General features: G+C 40.2%; 1 protein-coding gene across 2 annotated transcripts in view; it reads right to left on the bottom strand.

Annotated features, from left to right (window-relative positions):
- Positions 1-3,012: 3,012 nt before the first annotated feature.
- The window catches only part of LOC113981410 (ubiquilin-1-like), a 29,730-nt gene continuing 10,023 nt past the window's right edge, over positions 3,013-22,719 (bottom strand). The window contains exons 3-11 of one of the 2 annotated variants that reach the window (XM_027708787.1): positions 13,547-13,662; positions 12,158-12,420; positions 11,203-11,361; positions 10,307-10,547; positions 9,662-9,804; positions 8,491-8,574; positions 6,217-6,332; positions 4,861-5,029; positions 3,013-3,165 (exon numbers count right to left, since the gene is read on the bottom strand). In XM_027708787.1, the coding sequence (XP_027564588.1) occupies positions 3,013-3,165; positions 4,861-5,029; positions 6,217-6,332; positions 8,491-8,574; positions 9,662-9,804; positions 10,307-10,547; positions 11,203-11,361; positions 12,158-12,420; positions 13,547-13,662 (1,444 nt within the window). The remainder of the gene's footprint in view (positions 3,166-4,860; positions 5,030-6,216; positions 6,333-8,490; positions 8,575-9,661; positions 9,805-10,306; positions 10,548-11,202; positions 11,362-12,157; positions 12,421-13,546; positions 13,663-22,719) is intronic. The other variant, XM_027708788.1, reaches the window with a different exon arrangement.

Here is a 22,719-nt window from a genome sequence, read left to right as displayed (position 1 = left end):
TATGTAAGATTCTACAAGTCAGACCTGAACAGAATCATCGCCATATACAGTTAGCATAGATTATTATTTTTAACTTTGCCATGCAAATTTAGTCACTATGAAAATTAAAGCAAAGGCAACCTCTTGTGGTACCTTTGCTTTTAATGAAGTCTTCCTATTTTCCCAGTATACAATTTTACAAGCAAAGAACTTTTTTAATATACCCACTACTAAATGCAAATTTATGCTTACTTTTTTTTAGACACAATATAACTAAATAATTCAGGAAACTACAGTGATAGGAAAGCAGCTGCATGACATATTTACCAAGCAGTAATATTACGTTTCAAACCCTTATAACCAACAAGAAATTGGACATCTTCAAAAGTGAGTGCCTAAAAAACTAGAGAGACAGTGGCGAGAGAGTGTGCAAACAAACATTCTATTATGCCATTAAACCAAGTGTGATGTATCTTTTATTATTGAACACAATACATTTTAACCCCTATTACAAACCTTGTTTCATCTACTGCCACTTTTAACAATTAAGGTCTTCTCCTACAAAACCAAAAGTCCTCCTACACTAAATATGTCTCAGTGTTTTACCACTACTCAGTTACTAATTGTTATTACTAGTTGACAGTAGTTACATAGTTAAATTAATTATTAATTGTATCTCAAGTAGTAAACTTAGCTCAATGGTTCATTGTACAGTTTAGGTCAAATTCTACTTTTTCTTAGATTCTAATTGAATTTGACTTAAAATATTGCATCTCTGTTTTACTTACATAGATGAACTGGATCTTGTCTAAAAGAATGTTCAATGTAGTTAAGATTCAGTACCTTAGCAAAGTTTGGCAAAAGTCTCTCCCCTCCCTGCTTCAGCTTTTCCCTTTCCATTTGACAGTGGCCTTTTTGGAAGTTATGGATTGTATTCTTAGAAGGATATACCTTCTGAATGACTAGATATCTCACTTTTTTAAAGCAAACTTCCTATAGGGCATACTATAAGGTCAAGTTGAATTAGTTACTTTGAAGATCCTAAAAGTAATTGTTAAAAAGTAGTGATTATTCTACAGAAACTACTTGCTATCACTTCCCTAACAGCCTCAAACTCAACGCAGTGAAAGATACTTACCCAAACTGAAGGCACTATGAAGGTCTAGTGCCTTGCAGGTTTACTATCATTGACTAGGAAACAAAAGTAATAATAATTTCCTACCCAAACTTTAAGTATTTTTAAAAGCTTTGATCATATAAAACTCAAATCACCATGAGATACTATTTTAATTGTTTTATTTGTTTAATATTCTATGTTGCTTATCTATGAGATTTTGATCTAGAGGCAGAGAGGTCTGCCAACCAATATATCTTCTTGAACTTTACGCAGCACTGTGCATCAGCAGTATTTGATCTATTTACTTATTGCTGAAGTAAGAGCCAAGATTACTGGACAGTAAAAACTTCTGAGAGAAGAATACAACACAGTTACTCCCTGTAAAATCTGCATGCTTGGTTTTGCCAAGAGTTTTATTAATTTCATTGTATGTAAAAGAAAGTGTGCTCAATGCCCTCCTTTATATCCCATTATAAATTTGTTTCATTTAACTTATTAACAATTTTGAGTCAAGGCCAGTAAGTTTAAACCATTTGCAAGCAATGTTTTTTTAGAACAAACTGGCTTTATATATGTACCAAAAGATTGTTCAGATGAAGTGTCTAATGAAATACAAGAATTAAATCAGAATGTTCACAATTACACTGACACCAAAGACCAATAAAAAGCAAGTGCTATTCTGTAACACACAGCAGAATGCTTTATTTCACTACTTTCACTTTATCTAAACAGTCTTCAGTATCATATGAGCCTTCCTCTCTGTCCTCCACTTTATACTCCAAGTATTGTTTGTTAATCTTAGCCCAAAGTCTGTAAATAGTCCCAGAGCTGACACTTGAATCATCTTGGGTCATCTTGAATGCTGGATAATCACCAATTGCAAACACACTGAAACAAGATGCTTAAATACTTTTAAATTAGTTTATTACCTGTGCACGAGAGGTAACTACCAATAAAAACTCAAGAGATATACAGTATTTTTTTACATGGTGGTTAAAATAATTAGAATATCACATGACAATGGCTGAAAGTAATGTTTCCAATTAAAAATCATAATGCTTGTTAGAATCTCAATGGAACAAGCCAAAATGCCTTAGAAACATTTTCAGAGCACAAGGTAGTGCTCCTTTAATTTGCACAAAGGTAATTTACAGGTAATCTGTAACAATGTTGCAATGAGACAATGTTACAGTGCAAGTTTCTTTATGGCTAGATGTGAAGATATAACTAGAACAGCAATTCTAATATATTTTAAATGAACTTGCCTAAGCATTTTTTCTGAGATGTTTACCTAATATGCTGGAAGATTCTACACTAAACCCCATGTCTTACTACTTTTTTTTTCCCTGGTCTTTTTTGGTTACTTATAATTTCATTCTATTGCAATGTATAAATTTATAGAAATGAGATGTCTCCATTGTATATGTCGTGTTTATACTTCATACAAATAAAAGCAAAAATGGTAGATTACTCAAAGTGGTATAAATTTTACAGTATTTTTCTAGCAGAAAAAATACATGCCAAAATCATCATAAGCAGCACTGGTACCGACATGTTATAGCTTTCAATTGTTTCCTTTTGAATTTGTATCCTACATAAATTACTACTGAAGGCTAATGGTTTAGTAGTAAATAAATTGGACAGTTGCAAGTCAGACAAAACCTACTCAATCAACTGTGAAAGCTGATATTGTTCCAAAAAATTAAGAAATAATGAAGAACAAAAGTGATGTACACAACTGAGTGAAAATGCATCAATTCCCTATTTGAAGAAAACTACTGCACTTGACCTTAAAATGCATGACTTAGTTATAACAAGGCAAACACAAGAGTCAGAATGAAATAAAACAAATGTTTTAAAGATTTAAGAGTTGTTATCAAAAATAAATTACATTTTTTCAAGTTAAAGAAACAGTACTATGAAAGCTGAGCACCAAGCAGCCTTTCAATAGCTGCACTGATATCTCCTCCTGTTGCTATCAGAGCTTGTAAGTTTGCTTCATGGTTCAAAAAGCCCATTGCACTCAGCTGCTCCAGTTGTTGCTGAAATCTAACTTCTGGATTTTGTAACTGCTAAGAAAAAAAATCTCAAGCTATAAAAGCATAATACATATTTGGCAAAGTACAGGATTTAAACATAGTTGGTTCAGAACCACTTCTTGTCTTGACTAATTTCTGAATGCATCTTTTCCAAATTCCCCAAATTTCATTCACAACTGAATTGTTGATGAAAAAAGTCAGATTAGCCTCAAATTGTAAGAGTACCTTCACTTATGTGACATTTTTGAACTACAAGCACAGCTGCTTGTTTGATAAAAAAGGAACACTTACAGTTGATAAATGTGTCCCAAGAACAGTTTGTTAATGATACACATGCAGAGTTGTTTTTTTTTTATGAATGAATCTAATCTAGTAGTATGGAATAGAAAATTTTTGAGAATTTCACTGCTGGCAACAGTGAATGTGGTAGGCTTTTTTTCTTCCTTGACATAAAAGTCAGTTGGTAAATTTAGTCAACAAATACTTGGAGCATTGTTGACTAAATTTACCAAAATTCTAGTTAAAAAGTTTAGCCTAAGGCAAAGTGACAGCTGTGCTTTATGAGTTGATCTTGCTCAAATAAATTGCTCATAAACTAAAGATAAAATTATGAATAATCTCAGTTGTATCATCTTCATCTCAGAGGCATTTGTGAAACAGAACAATTATATGAAAATATACTTTAGGTATATAAGGTCAGAGTAATACTGAGAAGCCACTTTTTGAAATGAGTGAGACAGTTTACGTATCAACACAAGATTTTTGCACCTACTGCTAATTTTCCTTTTGTTCTACTTAAAGTTTCATCCAATTGAGAAATTCCTACCAGTATTTAAAAACTGCATATATTTCCAAACTAATAAAATGCAAACATACTGACTGAAATGTAAACATTCCCCCCCACCCGAAAATGCAAAAAAGAATACTGAATTGGTAGCGTAAGATCTGGAATGATAATAATATCTATGAGAACATGGCTTCCTATAGCTATTCTTACCACCGCTTTCTCATAGTTACATAAAGTAACATTTTTCTGTCAGATCAGCAAGCTGAACTGCCTTATTCTGTGGCAACAGAGGAGGTAAGAACAGCAGGTTTATCAGCAGTCTGCCATTACACTGGATATGTACCACAGTGTAATGGTTCTGTTTCACAAAGTTGCCACCTTTGCTTGACTTCTGGAGCTCTCCAGAGAGCCTAAATTCCACTTGGTATGTTAACACAATGTACATTGTGCAATCTGAATCTGCAGGATGTCCGGGAAGCATGCTACAAATTCAGGCCCCAAATAACCTGAACTACAACCAGCAACATAAAGTACAGAAATAATGATGTTCAGTACACTTAAGTTCTTTTCTTGTCTGAGCCCACATTTCAGTTGCCAGGGAACCAGTCCTCCCTTTAACACCTTAATCTTCTTTCCAGGCATTTCAGAAACTCAAGGGTATGAAGATAGGTGTACCTATCAATCAACCATTCAGAGGACACTTTTACTCAAATGTGATGTTTTCCCAGCATTTATTTGCACAGCTAGAACATCACTTTTAATCTTCCTCTGCTCTCCTTTGACCAGAAGCATTCTGTTTGTTTACAGTGGGGAAAGGTGTGTGTGGGGGTATCTGTGTGTCTGTCTCACTGGATATTTAAAAAAACTCAAACAAACAAAAACCCCACCAACCACACACAGAGCAGACACACACAAGCTAGAATAGTGATCTACTTTACCTGAGCATTTGCACCAGCAAGTGCCTGCAACATTTGTTGGACAAACTGCTGGTGACCAGGATCAGTGGTCTCTGATGTCGGACTTGTATTTTCACTGGGAATTGAACTAGGTACAGTGGACCCTGTAGGAGCTCCAGTGCTTCCCAATCCACCTAAACCAGGATTGAATCTGCACAAATGACAGAGAAATACATCACTAAAGTAAAAAAATGGCTTAGTTGTAATCTCTTCCCATGAGATGTAATTACTAAGTAAAAATTCTGTCAAATAAAAAATGGATGACAACTTAAGCACTAAAACAAGACCACAGACCATTGCTTAAAAGTGTGTTGCAAACAAAAGTGTATGTTCTAGTCTTGTTTGCAGGTGCCGAGAACAGGGAGAAGCCTAGAACTCTGTGGGCATGGCTAGGTTGCTATTTGATACCACCCACTTCATTGCTGGGGGGCATGGCTTTGGGGGTAAGAAAATATGAACGCACCCTGGAAGCAGTGCCATTTTGTTCAATCTTTGCTTTGGGGAAGTTGCTGGGACCAGCCTTGTGGACCGTGTCCTTCTGCCACTGCCACCCATCCCTTCCCGTCCCCTTGGGAAGAAAGCAACTCCAAGTGTCTAACACAGCTAAACCCAGTGGAGCACGTGCGTGAGCCAATGCTGGAAGCAGCTGCAGGGAACGAAGCAGTGGCAAACCAAGATGAGAGGAGCCGAGCCCGAGCACAGCGGAGCAGAGTGGTCTGAAGAGGCGGTGCGGTGTGGGATTGAACTAGCGGATTGGAGCAGTCTGGAAGTGGGTGGCGCAACACAGACAATCCAGCTTTTTGGGGGGTTGTCCAGGATTGTTTCTTTGCTCAGGGATGGGAAATGCTAGTTGTGGGAACATCCATCATCTTGTCTTTGTCCTGGGATGCTATGTAACACTAGTCACGGGAACGTCTGCCATCTCATCTTTGTCTCAGCGGTCATGTGGAACTGAGTCAAGGTGGTGAACACCTTTTTTGCATGTAAAGAACCTTCTCTTTTGTATACTTGTGTTATTAATATTGTTGCTGCTACTCTGTGTTTCTTATTTCACTGCTGTTTGTTTTCAGTAAATTATCTCAACCCATAGTCTCTGCCTTTGTCCCTCTCTCACCAGGGGAAGGGGAGTGGTTTATTTAGAGTTTAATTCCCAGCTGTTTTTTTAAACCACCACAGTGTGACAGATTCTAAAATAAGTTGAGTGAAACTAAAAAATGCAAGAGGAACAGTCTGTAAAAACTGGATAAACCTCTATATGTTAAAAAGAAAGACAAAAGCTGACAAAAACCCAAACACAAGAGAAAAGTTCTTGTATAAATTTGTATGACCAATTCTTACCCTGGTATAAGTCCTGGTGCTTCCGTTGCTAATGTCTGCAAGCCCTGTTGAATCTGTAGCAAAGCCTGCATTGCTCTAGGGTTTGACATAGCTGATAATGTGTCAGGATTCTGCATCTAAAAACAGAAAACTCATAATATACAGATATTCAAAGTTGATCTTTATCACTAGATGTTTTATAGACTCTGATATCCTTTCAGAACTTGCTGGTTTTTGACTTTGAATATTTACATTAAATCCTTCAGATTGGGGTTTTTTTGAGAAAACTTTCACAGGAGATGATGAATGAGCTCTCTAGACTCCTTTTAAATAAGGAGAACATAAGGAAAAGTATTTCTCATTACTTCTAGTAGACTTTATCATCTTCCAAAGCCATAGGAGTTTATTAGTTAAACATAATTCTAAATTAGTCTCCTATATCATAATACTGGTAAACAACAGGGCTGAATACAGTGAAACCTAAGAAGGTATCTAATACAGAAAGTTATAAAACATCTTTTTCTAGCTAAATTCAGACTACAGCTATTTGATAATTTGTGCACGTGTTCCTATCTGTAGTGCCATCAACATCTACTCTGAAAAACATACTAGCAAACATAATATTCAAGAACCCTCATTCTTTGATGATAAGGACACGTGCCTAGTAGATGAAAAGAAGGCAGTGGATGCAGTTTTTCTGGATTTCAGGAAGGCTTCTGATACTGTCCCTCACAGCACCTTTCTGGATAAGTTGTCCAGCTGTTCGATGAGCAGGTTCATGGTGCTGGGTGAAGAACTCGCTGAACAGCAGGGCTCAAGAGGTTGTAGTGAATGGGACTACATATGGCTGGCTACCAGTCACCAGCAGTCTTCTTCAGGGCTCAATTCTAGGGTCAGTTCTGTTCAATATATTTATCAACAATCTGGATGCAGGAATTGAATGCACCATTAGAAAGTGTGCTGGTGATACTAAACTGTGAGGTGCTTGTGACTGTCATGAGGGACAAGAGGCCTTGCAGAGAGATCTAGATAGATTGGAGCATCAGACAATCATCAATGGCATGAAATTCATGTTATTTATTTTACTCATAACACTGCAATGAGATCCCAGCAGTACACATTTACTTTGAATTGTAAAGAGTGCCTAATGATAGAACTCATACACTGGATTTAATTTTTAATTCCTAAAAATTTTGCTTGGTCCTACTTAAAGGACACAATCCTTGTATACACTGTGACAGCTAAGACAAAGCAAGTACTGGGGCTGCAACCACAACAGTGTAAGAGGGAAAGTTGGTGGTAAGGCAATCTTTAGAGGCAAACATCTTCAGAATCCACTTCTTTTGAATTAGCTTATGACTTGCATCTTTCAAGGCATGCTGTAAGGTCTCTTTACCCCAAATAATCAGGGCAGGGTGGAGGAAGTATGAGAAAAGTACCGTTAAAGCTTATCTTAGTAGTGGGAAAAGGTATAATATTTTTTCTTTATTTTGCAAAAGAAATCGTGTGGGAAACAGGTTCTCTCTGGCTGGTGGGCAGTAAGAACAAGTCATTACTTCTAAGCAAAGGCACAAGAGCAAATCAAAGCAGTTGTGCTAGTCACAGACAAAAACATCCACTAAAAGCCAGATTTAACTTTTGAAAGGGATGGAGAGAGAAATCAAGCATTTAATTATCAAGGGATGTAGGGACAGAAAGTTTAAACGTGGAAGATATATAGATATATTCAAGGAGGAAAAAGAATTTTGCTCAAGATTTTCGCTGCTGGAAAAACTAGGCCTAGGAAAAACCCAGTGTGGGACAAAATTCTTTTCCATGAATAGTGCTACCTATTTCTCTGCCTGCTTGCTTTGAGAAGTTAACTCCCCTGTTGCAAGAAGAGATAAAAGTTCTCACAGACATGCTTGAGGGTCCTGCTGAGAGAGAGGGAAACCATAAAAAGCATAGAGGAGAACACAGCCTTGAAGTTATGTGCATGCGAAAGGTGATGTTATAAAAGCACCATAACAGGCCTCCTGCTGCTTCTACTCTTTTGCCCACTGCATGATTTAGCAGTGTATTTAGGGTTTCCAACTTCAGAATAAACTTTTCCTTAATATCCTAGCTGTGGTTTGGTCATCTGGGTTAACTTGTGTGTGTATCAATTCTTACAAGGGATAATGCAACTCAGTGTCTAAAGCTAATGAGAACACAGAATGTAGTTTTAAGTGAAATCAAGGAAAGGCAGCAGTTTGTTGCAAAAATTGCTCACTGAATTTCAGACATTAATTAACAAGACTTAGTATCTCATCTTACTTGTTGAAGGAAAGTAGGAAGTTGTCGTCTCATTTGCTCCTGAAGTTGAGAATTTCCAGCAAATAAAGGATTATTCAACAGCATCTATGGGTCAAAAATATTTAACATCATGGATCAAGCAGTAGATCAAAAAGTAAATACTAGAGTGGATTTTAAGACAACTACTCACCATATACAAATCAGATAACAAGATAACAAGATAATAGCCTATGATAACCTCAGAGTAATTATCTCCTTTGGCCAAAACTTGTTCTGAAACAATGAACCACCACCCTGAGAATTGACTGAAATAATTGGTGGTGTGGCTGTTGTTTTTCTGTTGTTCGTTTTTTTCTTTGTTTGGGATTTTGGTGTCTTTTTTTTATTTATGTTTGGGTGTAGTTTTTGTTGTGGGGTTTTTTTGGGGTGGGGAAGTGATGGCATTAAACTTCTGAAGTGAATCCTTGCCAGATCCTCACCAAAGCAACCTCAGTTATGCAACAAGAAATGCTTTTTCTAATCAACCTCCACTACTGATGTGATGGTTTCCCTGTAAATATTGTTTGCAAAAAGCCTGGGATATTTCCAATTAACTGTTTAGTATACAAAATAATATTATCTCAGGTCAAGATTTGATTTTGGATATTATTGTTGTAAGTAAAATTGGAAAGCACTTCTACAATACCATTCATAAACCAGCAGTATCAGCACTTTTATTGCACGCAAGGATCACAGGTGAGAAAGGAAAACCAGAATAACAGGTAGATATGGCACCAAATCCTTCCCCTCCACTTCTGTCCTCCCAAGCTAAGATGGATATTTATTTACTAGCAGATCTACCTTAATTTATAATCAAAGCATTTGTTTTGTTTAACTGGTTCTTATGCTAGGCCACAAAATTATAGGGCTGTATGAAACATACACAAACACAAGTTGTTACAAGAAAATGCCTGACATGATGTCCAACGACAAATTCAAGAAACTTACTGCAACAGATTGCTAAAGGTAACTAGGTAATAATTTCAATAAGTCAGACATTAACATAATTTAAAAACTGGACCATTTGCAACAAACAGATTATTGTTGAGAAGTTAGCATGGTTATTCTGTATTGAAAATATAACTGTATGATAAATTCAACTCCTTTTTTCACTTCAGTGTACACAACTCATTCCTACACAAAAAGCATTTACCTGTATTGCAAGATCAGGATTCTGGCTCAATGACTGCATCATGCTTCTCATATAGGGTGCAGACAACATATTTTGCATAAGTTGTGGATTTTCTGTTATCTGCTGGAACAAGCTCTGCATTCCTGGTGTGTTGAACATACCAACTTAAAAAAAAAAAAGTAAAAGGTCACTTTAGTAAAAACCTTGACTATAATCAAATTAATTAGACTGCCTAGAACTGGGATACAACTGTGTGGTTTTGTTTTGTTTTTTTTTAATGAGCTTTAGCCCCTTAAATACATCTCAGTGTGGTTCTGCTTACACAGATGCATCTGCCCTAGAAACAAAATAAGCCAGAGGTCATATACAACAAACAGTCAGGCTATCTACATTATTAACTGTTTTCCTGTTTGTCTCCAAACAGAAAAAAATATTATCATTCATGTACAGATTCCCTACTTTTATTTTAACACAGTACACAAGTATTGTTAGCACTCTTGGTTTACTTTTCATGTTGTTTTCCCACAGAGGACTTTGATACTAGTTAAATATTCTATGGAAATTAACAGCAACACAAACTTTTAATCAAAACATCTCTAATAACAAAATATTTTCACTTAACTCCTGAATATTTGCAAATATATACAAGTGCAATAACAGACACACCTCCTAGTCCAGATCCCAAATTTGGTATAGTTGAGCTCTGTCCCATACTAGCAGAGGTGCTATTTCCGACATTACTACTGCCACTGTTCTCACCACTGGTGCTGGTACTTGTGGAATTCTGAGAGCTGGACTGAGGAGCCCAGGGATTTGGTAAAGGATCTCTATTTTCTATACGAGATGGCTGACTGTCCCCTCCTGATGATGCATTGCTTACTAAGGAAGCAAATGGGTTACCTCCAAACTACAGAAGGAGAAACAAACACATATTATCTATTAGTCGACTATTTTTAAGTCTACTAGAAATGGCAAGTTACGGTAATCAATTATAATCACCATCCTAAAATAAGCCATTGTAAATATTCTGAAAAGATACCAACATTGAAAGAGATATTACCGTCAACAAGAAAAAAAAAGATAAGTTAATTACACCTCGTTTTAAATGCAGCATATGCTACTACACTAGTACTTTGATCACAGTAAGATTATATCTTGCATAGTGGTTTTCAACTTAGAAAAATTTCAAAGCCTCTTTTCTTCCCACCTTAGGTTCCAAGTTATACACTTTTAATTTTTCCTGAACCTCAGTAACTTCATAAGTCCAAGAATTAAACATAAATTTAGAATATATATAAGAAAAATTTATTAACATTAAAATAGCTTATCAAACTCACATAACAATCTTTATCCCTTCAAGTTTAAAAGAGCATAGGAACAAACCACACATTGACTTGAAGCTTCAAGAAATTAAGTTTTGACAAGTACACATTTGAAAAGTTACATTATTTATCTTCTTTCATATTTGAAAATAACCCACAAAACCACACAAAAAACAAACAAAACCCCAACAACCAACTAAAACCCACTTACTTTCAGTGGCCCCTACAATCATTTCTCACCTGTTCCTGAGCTGCATTCAACATTGGCTCCTGAATATCTGTGTACATACGTCGCAAGGCATTGTAGCCACCTGGTATGCTTTCAAGGTTGCTCAAGGCTCGGTCTTGGTTTCGCATCATTTCCTGCATCATTGCAGGGTTTCTAGCAAGTTCTAGTGTCTAATGAAATAGAACATGTAATTTGTATTCACAAAAAAAATCCATTCTAAAGTGAAAACATCAGCATTTTGCAGTACCTCAGTTACCAATGTCCAACTCCATTTGAAATTAAGATTAAAGCCAAATCAAGACGTCAGCTTAGTGAGAGGGGACTCAATAGAATTTTGTATTTAGACAACATTCTGCCACAACTGTCAGTATGCTAGCTGAATCACAATGCATTGACTAAACAGAAGAAAAAGCTCTTGAATGTACCATCCTGTTCTTTCTTGTCTTATCTCAACACAATATGTTTCTCCCATTTCTAACCTCAGTACAACATGCATCTTGAAAAATAAATACCTACAGTTTCCAAAGCCTCCACTTGTTTCTTGATGCGCTCTGTCACATAAGGCATATCTTACATAACTTTAGAAGCAATCAGAAGTACCCACAGTTACATAAACTGGAAATAAGCAGTACTTTGGAGAATTATTACTTTATAGTAAACTCACTGTTGACTATACAACAGAAGATTTCAAGTGGCATTTGACTCAACTCAGAATATATGATTATACAGTCTTTGGCATCTTTTAAAACTATTGCTGGGGTTTTTTTTAAATTATCAGCTTATTTCAGACACCAGCAGCTAGAAAAAAACCCCATCTATTTCCTATAGTGACCTTTTACAGATTGTCTAACAAGCCTAAATTCCTCAACAGTATTTCAGCACTCATATAAGCATGTCCAATTCTTGCTCTTTTATTCCCAGTTACAATATAATCAAAGTCATGACCTTAGAGTTCTTTCTACATACCTGTCTCATTATATCTGGATTATTCAGCATGTGACCGATTTCTGGATTTCTCTGTACCAGTTGCTGCATTTGAGGGTTAGTCATAATTAACTGTCTCATCAGGTCAGGATTTGAAAGCATGCTCTGAACAAATGGATTTTCCATTATCTGAACCATCATTTCTGGGTTGGACATAAGTTGCTGTTGCATCTGACTTTGCAACTCTGAAAAGTTTGATGCATTTAAACCCAGGCTACTCAGGCCTGTCAAACCTCCAAGGCCACCTTTAAGATGAAAGGGAAAAAAATTAAACTTTCAGCTTCTAATATATTTCTAAACACATCCAGGTTCTTTTTAAGTACAAAATACATAAACATAACCCACACTTCAAAATAATGAAATTCAATGGAAATTCTATCTTTGCAAGGCTGTTAAGGAGTCATTCACTAGGAGTTTGCTTCTGTACATAACGAGACATCTAGAAATCCAAATTGCATCTGAAATATAACTTGTTACAATTCTAACAGCTTTTCTTCTACTTTACTGTAGCTGAGGTACAAGGGATGTTTGAGTTTTAAGGCCTCAGGTTAATTCCCAACACTTTCCAATACATTTGTAATAATCATTTATAGAGACCACCACCATGAGGAATCTCTTAACATGATGCATACTCTATTCTAAACAAAAAGTAGAACTCTTCTTTTTGTTGATGCAACAAGAACTAATAATGCTTTAGATTCTCCTTTGCAGAGTTCAGCAAACAAAAGTTTCCCATTTTTAGAAGGTACTAGTCAGTCTGGAGAACTGTTTAAAACTAAAAAAAGCAATTGCTTACCACAGTTTTCTGTTGTTTCATTTTTTGTTTTTAAAAAGAAAGCAAACAAAGAGGATGAAGAACAAAATGTAGCAACTCTGAAAAAATATATTTTTAAATCAATAGGCTTCTGTCTCTATTCCTGATAAAGAAGACCAATAATTCAATCAGACTCAGAACCTGAGAAATACTGGTTTGTAAGATATGAGTAACTTTGTTACTTCTGCTCCAAGTCATGATGTTATGGGTCCAACTTCAGTACTCTCTTCAGGCCAATTCAAATGCACTGTTAAGGAGGAGAAGGAGACTGGAAGGAGTTTAATTACCTATAGTGCCAGAATACAAGATCAGTGGCACCTTATTACTGAAGATGAAACAGCACAAGCCTGAAGTTCTGTACATAAAAATTAAGGAAACAATTTACCTCTGATAACTTACTGATCAAAAACTTATTCCAACCAACACCACAGATTTTTGCAATCAGTAATTTTATAATATTTTTAAGTCCAGTTTACATTAGAATAAAGCTCCATGGATACTTAACTGAAACCAAGATACCTAAGATAGCCACCATGTTATCTAACAAATATTCTTACCCAAGGCAAAAGAATTGATATTTGTTGAAGTTGGTGTTGAGGTATTACTGCTCGATATTGATGTGGTAGCAATACTGCCAGTGGTGTGTGTTTGTTGATCTGGATGGTCTTGTGATCTATAAAAAGCAAGATTAAAAAATTACAATTTGAACAAGGTGCAGTAAGTTGACCCCAACCAGTTAAATCCCCACCCAGTTACAACATTATTTTCCCCTCACCCCAGGCAGGATGGGGGAGAGAATCAGAATGGTAAAAGTGAGAAAAACTCATGGGTTGAGATAAAAACAGTCTAATAAGCAAAGAAAATACCCCAACCAATAAAATGAGAAAAGTGATGTGAAGACAATAACTCACCACCAGCAGACCACTGTCCAGCCAGTCTCTGAGCAACAGCTACTTCGGAAAAGTTTCCCCTCAGTTTTATTGCTAAGCATGACATTATCTGGTATGCAATATCTTTGGTCAGCTTGGTTCAACTGTCCTAGCTGTGTCCCCTTCCCAACACTAGCCTACTCACTGACCATGATGCTGTACAAGCACTGTTCAGCAATAGTTAAAAAATCAGTGTGTTATCAATGCTGTTAGGTCAAGAATCCAAAACACCTCACTATACAGGCTGCTATGAAGAAAGTAAAACTCCATCTGAACCAGATCCAGTACACAAGGTCTGGCATTTAATATAATAATGACATTTAATACAGGAACAGTATCATACTTGAGAATCCTAATTTACATTTTTTATTATTTCTAGAACCCCCATAAACTCTAGATGTCTTCCTGGACAAACTCAAACAGAAAGTATACAGAGGTGGAAGCAAGGATGGGCAACCTGGGAAGAATACAAAGATATTGTCAGTCTTTCTTATATTGAGTTATGAAAGACAAAGCCCAAATGGAATTGAATTTGGCAAGGGATGTCAAAGACAACAAGAAGGGTTTCTATAAGTACATAGGTAACAAAAAGAAGATTAAGGAAAACATGCAACCGCTGCTTAATGAGACATGGGACCTGGTTACACAGGACACCAGGACACAGAAAAGGCTGAGGTACTGAATGCTGCCTTTGCCTCAGTCTTTACTAGCAAGACTGGCTTTCAGGAAAACCAGGCCCCTGAGACCAGGGAAAAAGGCTGGAGCAAGGAAAATGTACCTTTGGTGGAAGAGGATCAGATCAGAGAATACTTAAGCAAACTGGACATACCTAAGTCCATGGGCCCTGATGGAATTCACCCATGAGGGCCAAAAGAGTTAGCAGATGTCATTGTGAGGCCACTCTTGATAATCTTTGATTGATCATGGTTACTGGGAGAAGTGTCTGAAGACTGGATGAAAGCAAATACCACTCCTATCTTCAAGAAGGGCAAGGAGGAGGACCCAGAAAACTACTGGCCAGCCAGCCTCACCTCGATGCCCAGGAAGGTGATGGAGCAGCTAATTCTGGAAACCATTTCCAGACAAATGAAGGCCAAGAAAGCCATCAGGAGTAGTCAGCATGGATTCACCAAAGGGAAGTCACGCTTAACCAACTTGATAACCTTCTGTGATGAAATGACTGGCCCTGTAGATGAGGGGAAAGCAGTGGACTTCTAGCTGGACTTCATGAAGACTTTCAACAGTGTCTCCCATAGCATCCTCATAGAGAAGCTGAAGAAATAGGGGCAGGATGAGAAGAATGGAAAACTGGCTGAGTGACCAGATCCAGAGGGTGGTGATCAGTGGAACAAAGTCTAGTTGAAGGTCAGTGACTAGCAGCGGACCCCAGTGGTCCTGTTTAACATCTTCATTAATGATCTGGATGATGGGGCAGAGTATACCCTCAACAAGCCTGTAGACAACTCAGAACTGGGAGAAGTAGCTGATATGCCATAGGGTCATGCTGCCATCTGGAGAGAACTTGATAGGCTGCAGAAATGGGCTGACAGGAACCTCATGAAATTGAACAAGTGGAACTGGTGCAAAGCCCTGCACCTGGAAAGGAACAACCCCTAGGCACCAATATAGGATGAGGACCACCCAGCTGGAAAGCACCTTGGTAGAAAAGGCCCTAGGTCTCGGTGGACACCAGGGTGAACATGAGCCAGCACTGTGCCCTGATCAAAACCAGCAACTTCTCGCCCTGTACTGGGGCCTGGTCTGTGGCTATTGAGCCACAGTTCAGTACTCTCAGAGTATTGTAGTGGAGGCAAGGACCCAAACTGCTCTGGAAGACACTATGGCTGAGATAGGGACTCAAACCACAACAAATATAGTATTTGCCCCAGTAGTGAAAAGGAAAAAATGGATAAGGCAAGCTACAGGTCCATATCGATTATAAGAGAGGAAGAAGAAGGAGAAGAAGAAGAAGGAGAAGGAGGGGAGTGAGCAGATCAAGAAGCTGGTCCATCAACAAAGAAATCAAAAGGAGTGAGACAAATCTAACAGGAAACCAAAATTAACCAGTCCTTGACCTCATCAGAACTTCAAGACATGCGGAAAGATTACAGCTGTCAGGCAGGTGAACGGAGTCCTACCTGGCTGCTTCAATGCTGGGATAACAGGGCTGATAGTCAGCAACTAGAAGGTCATGAAGCCCAACAGCTGGGATCCCTTGCTAGAGAACGGGAAATTAAAAGAGGAATTGGAAAAGAAAGAACAATTTGCAGTCTTTGGAGACAGCTCCTCTCAGGCGTGAGGGCAAGGTATCCGTTCAAGGAAGATCTAATGAACTCCCCAGGAAAGTGGGCCACTGCAGATGAAGTTATCCAGTACTTGAGAGAATTAGCAGTGCTGGAAATCATCTATAGTAACCTAAGAAGTGATAACACCCCTAAAGATCCAAAGCATGTTCCTTGCACGATGGCCATGTGGAGGAAGGTGGTTCAAAGTGCCCCTGCATCATATTCCAATAGCCTGGTAGCATTATATTACCTGAAGATGGTTGCACCAACTGTAGAGGTGACATCCTCCTGGCTCCGAAACTTAGAAGAAACTCTAGACACTTCCTCATTCCCATGGGCCAGCACCTCAGCTCTCAGGGGCAGCCCAAGAAATCGGTCCTTTCCTGCCCCAGTCAGGGGGAAAGGAACCCCCAAGTGCAGACCACGTGGTGAACTCTGGTTCTTTCTGCATGACCGGGGGGAAGATATGAAGAAGTGGGATGGTGAACCCACCTCTAAGCTGGAAGCCCGGGTATGTGAATTAAGAGGGAAGAGAACTGTTAAGAAGGGGTGTATTAGGGAGGGTTCAAGACATACTGAAGCTTGAAAACCCAGACACCGCTGGAACTCAATAAAGCAAATATTTATTACAAAAGGTGGTTAACAAAAAAAAATGGGCACTCGGGAGAAGGGAAAAACCAAAGAGGAAAGTATGACACCCTACTCACCTAGGTGTCATTTATGAGATGATCTTACCAACTCCAAAGACTATAAAGCCCTCTGCAGCAGCAGCGTTTGTCAGAGGGTTAGCAGGCTCCCACGACAGCAGGCGTCCCCGCTAAAAGCAACTTGGTCCTTCGTGTAGAGCAAGCCCACCCGAACCAAAAAATTTGTCTGCTTTTATACAGTCAATGAGCACCTCTGCCCGGGAAGGCGTGGTCAGCATCACCCTGCCAGAGGCTCTCAATCCCACCCTCTTAGTTATATAAGTTCATCCCTTCAGCGCATGCGTGAGAACTTTGGAAATCCCCTAACGCATGCACAGTCTGCTTTGGGGGTCTTTTCTAATTGAGTCAAGGGTCGAGCCCTCCTCCTCTCCTCCTCACCTTCTCCTTCAAATGCCCTTGGCAGACAATGAACCAATAGAAGAACACCAATTAAAATGGTTTATACAGAAGTTCTCCCTCCAAGGACGAATTCTCTGTTTTATCAGTGAACTTGGCAGGGAGAATATAAACTACCACAGGTGGTTGGGGCCAAACACGGGCCAAACACAGACCAAACAAAAAAGAAAAAATCAACATTCCCACTACAAGGGGTCACCCAGGAAAGCTGTCCATGTAGTTGCTGCAGAAACCCAGGAAAGCAATCAGCGACCTCTCAGATGTAAAAGGACTGAAATCGACTCCTTTGATCCTGGTGAGGGGACCTCTGGTCTGACATCACAAAGGTCAGACAGTGAATACTCTGAACCAGGAACAGGAATAGAGGGTCCCTGCCTTTGGCCAAGAGAAAGAAAGGGATGACCAGGCACACTAGACTGTGTGAATTTGATGGCCTGGCACATCAGATCCACAGAGGTATAGAACTTTGGTGGATACTGGTGCACAGTGCACACTGATGCCATAAAGGCACAGAAGTGCAGAACCCATCTGGATCTCTGGAGTGACAGGGGGATGCCAGGAGTTGTCTTTATTAGTGGCTGAAGTTTAACAGGGGTCAAGTGGGAAAAGTGCCCCATTGTGACTGGCCCAGAGGCCCCTTGTATCCTTGGCATTGATTACCTCAGGAGGGGAGACTTCAAAGATCCAAAGGGGTATCGATGGGCTTTTGGTGTAGCTACTGAGGCTACAGAGAAGATCAGTTATCTACCCTGCCTGGCCTCTCAGAAGATTCCTTCATTGTGGGATTGCTGCAAGTCGAAGACCAACAAGTGCCAATTGCCACCAGAACAGTGCGCTGACGGCAATATTGCACTGAGACTCCATAAACTCCCATCCATGAGCTAATTCATTGACTGGAGAGGCAAGGAGTGATCAGCAGGACCCGCTCACCCTTTAACAGTCCCATATGGCCAGTGTGAAAGTCTAATGGAGAATGGAGGTTGACAGTGGACTACTGTGGCCTGAATGAAGTCACGCCACCTCTGAGTGCTGCTGTGCTGGACATGTTGGAACTTCAATTTGAGCTGGACTCAAAAGCAGCCAAGTGGTGCCACAATTGACATCACTAATGTGTTTTTCTCCATTCCTCTAGCAACAGAGTGCAGGCCACAGTTTGCCTTCACTTGGAGGGGTGTCCAGTATACCTGGAATCGACTGCCCCAGGGGTGGAAACACAGCCCGACCATCTGCCATGGACTGATCCAGACTGCACTGGAACAGGGGGGAGCTCCAGAACACCTGCAATATATTGATAATATCATTGTGTGTGGCAAGACAGCAGAAGTTTTTGAGAAAGGGAGGAAAATAATCCAAATTCTTCTGAAAACTGGTCTTGCCATAAAACAAAGTAAGGTAAAGGGACCTGCATAGGAGATCTAGTTCTTGGGAATAAAATGGCAGGATGGACGTCGTCATGTGCCCATGGATGTGGTGAACAAAATAGCATCTATGTCTCCATCTCTGGCAGAGAACATCAGGCGAAACCCAAGGTCAACCATTAGGGTTTTAGAGCCGGGGTCATCGAGGATCAGAAGCCCACTGCATGCCAACTGAAAAGGAGATATTAGCAGCCTATGAGGGGGTTTGAGCCGCCTCAGAAGTCATTGAGACAGAAGCATGTCTCCTCTTGGCACCGTGATTGCCTGTGCTGCACTGGATGTTCAAAGGAAACATCCCCTTGACACATCACGCAACACATCAGTGCTACATGGAGTAAGTGGGTAGCTTTGATTACACAATGAGCCCGAATGGGAAAACCCAATTTCCCAGGAATCCTGGAAGAGATTATGGACTGGCCAGAAAGCGGAGATTTTGGAGCATGGCCTGAAGAGGCGACTCATGCCCAAGAAGCACCATCATATAACAAGTTACCAGAAAATGAAAGAAACTATGCTCTGTTTACTGATGGATCTTGCCGTGTGGTAGGAAACCATCTGAGGTGGAAAGCTGCTGTGTGGAGTCCTACACAATGGGTCGTTGAGGCTGCTGAAGAAGAGGGTGAGTCAAGCCAATTTGCAGAAGTGAAAGCTATCCAACTAGCCCTAAAGATTGCTGAATGAGAAAGGTGGCCTGTACTGTATCTCTACACTGACTCCTGGATGGTGGCTAATGCCCTGTGGGGGTGGCTACAGCAATAGAAGAAGACCAATTGGCAATGCAGGGGTAAACCCATCTGGGCTGCTGCATTGTGGAAGGACATCGCTGCACGGGTGGAAAACATGACTCTGAAAGTGCGTCACATTGATGCTCACGTGCCCAAAGGTCGATATCGGCAGAGGGGTATGGACATAATGCTCACAGGTCATTATGATCGGCAAGATGTCAGCTTTATTAGAAGAAAGACAGCTTATATGCTGCTTATGACACACAGACGTGATTCTTTTCCAGGCTACATTGGATACATAAGGAAAACATACTGTGTTGTACAGTACTAATTGGACCACAGCAGGTGTCCATAAAACTTGTTTTCCTGCCAAAAGAACTCCTCCTTCACCTTGGCACAAGGCCTGCAGCCATATTAGTGGCGTAGTATTTTTTACTGTCTGCACCCAGCCATGCCAAGGCAGAGGTCGCAGAAATGCAATAGAAATTGTTCACACAATTTCTGTCCACCAACAGGTCGTGCCACTGAAGAACATCAGAACAATGAGCAGGTGGATAAGGCTGCCAAGATTGGAATAGCTCAGATAGACTTTGTGAGCAGAAGGGTGAGCTATTTATAGCCCAATGGGCCCATGAAACATCAGGACATCTAGGAAGACATGTGACGTACAGATGGGCTTGTGATCGAGAGGGGTGGACCTGACCATGGAGGCCATCACACAGGTTATTCAGGAATGTGAAACACTGGGGCAATCAAGCGAGCCATGCGAGTAAAATCTCCCTGAAATGGAGGGCAGTGTCTGGGTTTCCAATATGGTGAGGCCTGGCATATTGACTACATTGGACCACAGTCACGAACACACCAAGGCAAGAGCTACATACTCACCATGGTGGAGGCAACAATTGGCTGGCTGGAAACATATCCTGTAAACCAGGCCACTGCTTGAAACACCATCTTAGGCCTCAAGAGGCACATTCTGTGGCGACATGGCACCCCAGAGAGAATTGAATCAGATAATGGGACTCACTTTCAGAATAATCTTATAAACTCTTGGGCAAAGAAACATGGCATCAAGTGGATCTATCATATCCCTTAACACCCACAAGCCTCTGGGAAGACTGAGAGGTATAATGGACTGTTGAAGACTATGTTAAGAGCGTTAGGTAATGGGACATGGAAGCATTGGGAGGCAAATTTAGCTGAAGCCACTTGGCTGGTCAACACTAGGGGATTTGCCAACCACCCTGGTCCTGCCCAAACAAAACCCCTGCACACTGTGGGAGGGGATAAGGTTCCTGTACTACACGTAAGGAAGTAGCTGGGGAAGTTGGTGTGGGTTTCTCCTCCCATGAGAAAAGGTAAACCCATCCGTGGGATTGTCTTTGCTCAGGGGCCAGGGTGTACCTGGTGGGTAATGCGGGAGGATGGGGAGACCTGGTGTGTGCTTCAAGGAGATTTAACCTTGTGGGAAAAATAATCTGTGTTTTAAGTCATATGTTGCAGGAAGTAAAGTAGCAGGACAGTGAAGAACAAATTTTGTGAGGAGGAAGGAGAGTGTGACAATGACCCGAGCTGGGCTGCTGTCGGTGCCCAACGACCAATTGTGTTGCTTCTTCTGTCCTGAGTACCCCTCCTGATGGAATGGAGCCCAAGATCTGGAGGGGTGAAAGAAGGCCATAAAATGGGAAAAAATAATATCTATCTGTGAAACCATGGGAGACAGTCAGAAAATATATATATATATATATATATATAATGTGGGATCTGAGTATGACGCAAATGGTATGGAATAAGGGGTGGAGATTGTATTGGATCTGGCTGAGATGGAGTTCATTTCCTCATAGCAGACCTCACAGTGCTGTGCTTTGCATTGATAGCTAGATGGGTGTTGATAACACACCAGTGTTTTGGCTACTGCTGAGCACAGCACCAGTACTGTAACATTCCTTCCTCAGTCAAGGTCAAGATTCTGGGAGGGGACACAACCAGGCCAGCTGACCCAAACTAACTAAACGAATATTCCATACCATATGACATCAGCTCAGGTATAAAAGCTAAGGAAAGGAGCAGGAAGGGGGGCATTTGTTGTTTCCAATGGCTGCCTGCTAAAAAACCATTACATGTGCTGAAGCCCTTCTTCTCAGGAAGTGGCCGGACATTGCTGCTAATGGGAAGTAGAATATTAATCCTGTTATTTTTTGCTTCGCTTTTGCGCATGCAAGCTTTTGCTTTGCTTTTGCTTTAGTAAACTGCCTTATCCCAACCCACAAATTGTTTTCCAGCTTATTCTCTCTCCCCTTTATGGCTGGGAAGGGGAGTGATAGTGACTGGGTGGGCACCTGGCGTCCAGCCAAAGTCAACCCACCACAGCTGCAAAGAAGGCAAATGGTATCCTGGGCTGCATTAGGAGTGTTGTCAGCAGGTAGAGGGAGGTGATCCTTCCCCTCTACTAGGCACTGGTGAGGCCACACCTGGAGTCCTGTGACTAGTTCTTGGCTACCCAGTACAAGCAAGACATGGACGTACTAAAGGGAGTCCAACAAGGAGCCACAAAAATGACGAAAGGACTGGAACATCCCTTCTACAAGGAAAGGTTGAGAGAGCTGGGACTGTTTAGATTGGAGAGGAGAAGGCTCAGGGGAGATCTCATCAATGTATGTAAATACCTGAAGGGAGGGTGCAAAGAGATGGAGCCAGGCTCTTGTCAGTGGTGCCCAGTGACAGGACCAGAGGCAACTGGCACAAATTGAAACATAGGAGGTTCTTTTCTGATCAGAAGGAAAGACTTTTTTTCTATTGTGAGGGTGACTGAGCCCTGGAATAGGTTGCCCAGGGAGCTTGAGGAGTCTCCCTCCTTGGAGATGTTCAAAAGCCACCTGGACATGTTCCAGGGCAAATGGCTCCAGGTGGCCCTGCTTGAGCAGGGGTGTTGGACCAGATGACCTTGAGAATACCTTTCAACCTCTATCATGCTGTGATTCTCAGATATCTATAATCTCATCACTTCTTCAGAACAGTAATTTCTAACACTAAGAAAATGGATGAGCATCACTGCAACTGTTACCATCTTTTTATACTATCCCTAAAGGAGAGAAGGCTACCAAGATCTATAATACAAGATCTATTCCATACCATACCATTAGTAGGCCACCCCTCTGAACATCAAATTAAGTTAAAGTCTTATTTCATCACTAGAATAATATCAGAAATTCAATATTCTTTAATACTGTAAGAGCATGGTAACAATGTAGTTACACAAAGTTAATGCCA

This window comes from Neopelma chrysocephalum, unplaced genomic scaffold, assembly GCF_003984885.1.
Source record: "Neopelma chrysocephalum unplaced genomic scaffold, ASM398488v2 Primary Assembly neopelma1_96533, whole genome shotgun sequence".
NCBI lineage: Eukaryota > Metazoa > Chordata > Aves > Passeriformes > Pipridae > Neopelma > Neopelma chrysocephalum.
This window is presented reverse-complemented; position numbering and strand designations above follow the sequence as displayed.